Source organism: Cariama cristata, unplaced genomic scaffold (genome assembly GCF_000690535.1).
Source record: "Cariama cristata isolate BGI_N322 unplaced genomic scaffold, ASM69053v1 scaffold15197, whole genome shotgun sequence".
In the NCBI taxonomy this organism is placed as follows: domain Eukaryota; kingdom Metazoa; phylum Chordata; class Aves; order Cariamiformes; family Cariamidae; genus Cariama; species Cariama cristata.
Genome location: NW_009625106.1, coordinates 47,869 through 49,303, shown reverse-complemented (window position 1 = coordinate 49,303; position 1,435 = coordinate 47,869). Strand labels below are relative to the sequence as shown.

At 57.6% G+C, this 1,435-nt stretch overlaps 1 protein-coding gene across 1 annotated transcript in view; it reads left to right on the top strand.

Annotated features, from left to right (window-relative positions):
- Positions 1-116: 116 nt before the first annotated feature.
- ADAMTS7 (ADAM metallopeptidase with thrombospondin type 1 motif, 7) overlaps positions 117-1,435 on the top strand; it is a gene marked incomplete at its 5' end in the record, with an annotated part of 42,750 nt that continues 41,431 nt past the window's right edge. The window contains one exon of the mRNA XM_009703480.1: positions 117-469. Within this exon, the coding sequence (XP_009701782.1) occupies positions 117-469 (353 nt within the window). The remainder of the gene's footprint in view (positions 470-1,435) is intronic.

Below are 1,435 nucleotides of genomic sequence, written 5' to 3'. Positions count from 1 at the left end.
GGTATTCGTGTACCTGTCCCCCGTGGGCTGCCTTGGGAGTTCAGCACCCAGTCGAAGGGGTAGGAGAGGAACGGTGATGAACCCTACAGCTAACCGCTGAACCCCTTTCTTCCCAGAGCCTGCTCTGCCGTACCCCAGCGGCGACATCGTTTATCCCATCAAGGTTGACGAGAGCGGATCATTCCTGTCCTACGATTTGTCCCACCGAGTGCTTCACCGAAGGTCTCCTTCCCCCAGGAGTAAGTCTCCTGCCTTCTATGAACTGTATTACAAAGGACAACCGCTGAAATTCAACCTGAGCCTTAACAACAACCTCCTGGCACCCGGGTTCGTCAGCGAGAGGCGATACGGGGGGATCGCTAACGCCAAGATCCAGTCTCACCCGTACAACTCCTGCCATATGATCGGGGAGGTTCGGAGCCGGGCGCTGGCGGGAGGTCTGGCCGCGCTCAGCACGTGCGATGGCCTGGTAAGTACGGAGGTCTTTCATCAATAAGGAAGTAGCAGAAGCTGTGTGAAATCCTTTTTTTCTGCTGAATGCGGTAGCAAAACTTCTCCCGATAGCAGCAAAGTCAGGATCTCATCCCATAGGTTTGATGCGGCCGTGGATGAGCTGACTGTAAATTTCCCATGGATTCCAGTGGCTTGGGAACTCTCTGGGACTGTGTTTACTTGTTTGTGTCCAAATTCCCAAACAGAGCAATTCTCGTCTCCCCTCCGCCTTCTAGTTCATAAATGTAGGACTGTGAGAAACACATCTGAAAATAAGGTGTTGGAAGTCCGCAGGTATTCATGATAACGTAGCTCACATATAGTGAAACCACTTTCTGTTTTGTGAATGCCTCCCCTGCAAATATTTTCGAGTGTGACAGGGACCGGTAAGAGTGTGAGTTGTGCTGAAAGGCAGAGAGACGTTCCCAAATCAGCCTGTTGTGTCGGCACTCAGCAAGGCGCAGGTACCAGCTCCCCACGGGGTTTAAAACCTCTTGGGGGTTTGCAGAAGTGTCGTTACCCTATAACTAGGGAGCTCCCATGATGTGCAGATCCCCGTTCCCGAGCCGGGGCCGTGGGATGACGGAGGGTGTACCACTGTGTGCTGCGTGGCACTTGCTGACCCCGGTAACCCCCCCCCGGGTCCCCAGCGTGGGCACGGAGCAGAGGGAGGGACGGCTGCGGAGGGGGGGGTCGCCAGCAGTGCTGGTACCCGGCGTCTCTGGGTTCGGAGGGACGATGACTCCGTCGGATCGTCGCTCTGCCGACTGCCGCAGGAACCCCCCCCCGGGTCCCCAGCGTGGGCACGGAGCAGAGGGAGGGACGGCTGCGGAGGGGGGGGTCGCCAGCAGTGCTGGTACCCGGCGTCTCTGGGTTCGGAGGGACGATGACTCCGTCGGATCGTCGCTCTGCCGACTGCCGCAGGTGGCCTCGTTCGGCTGGG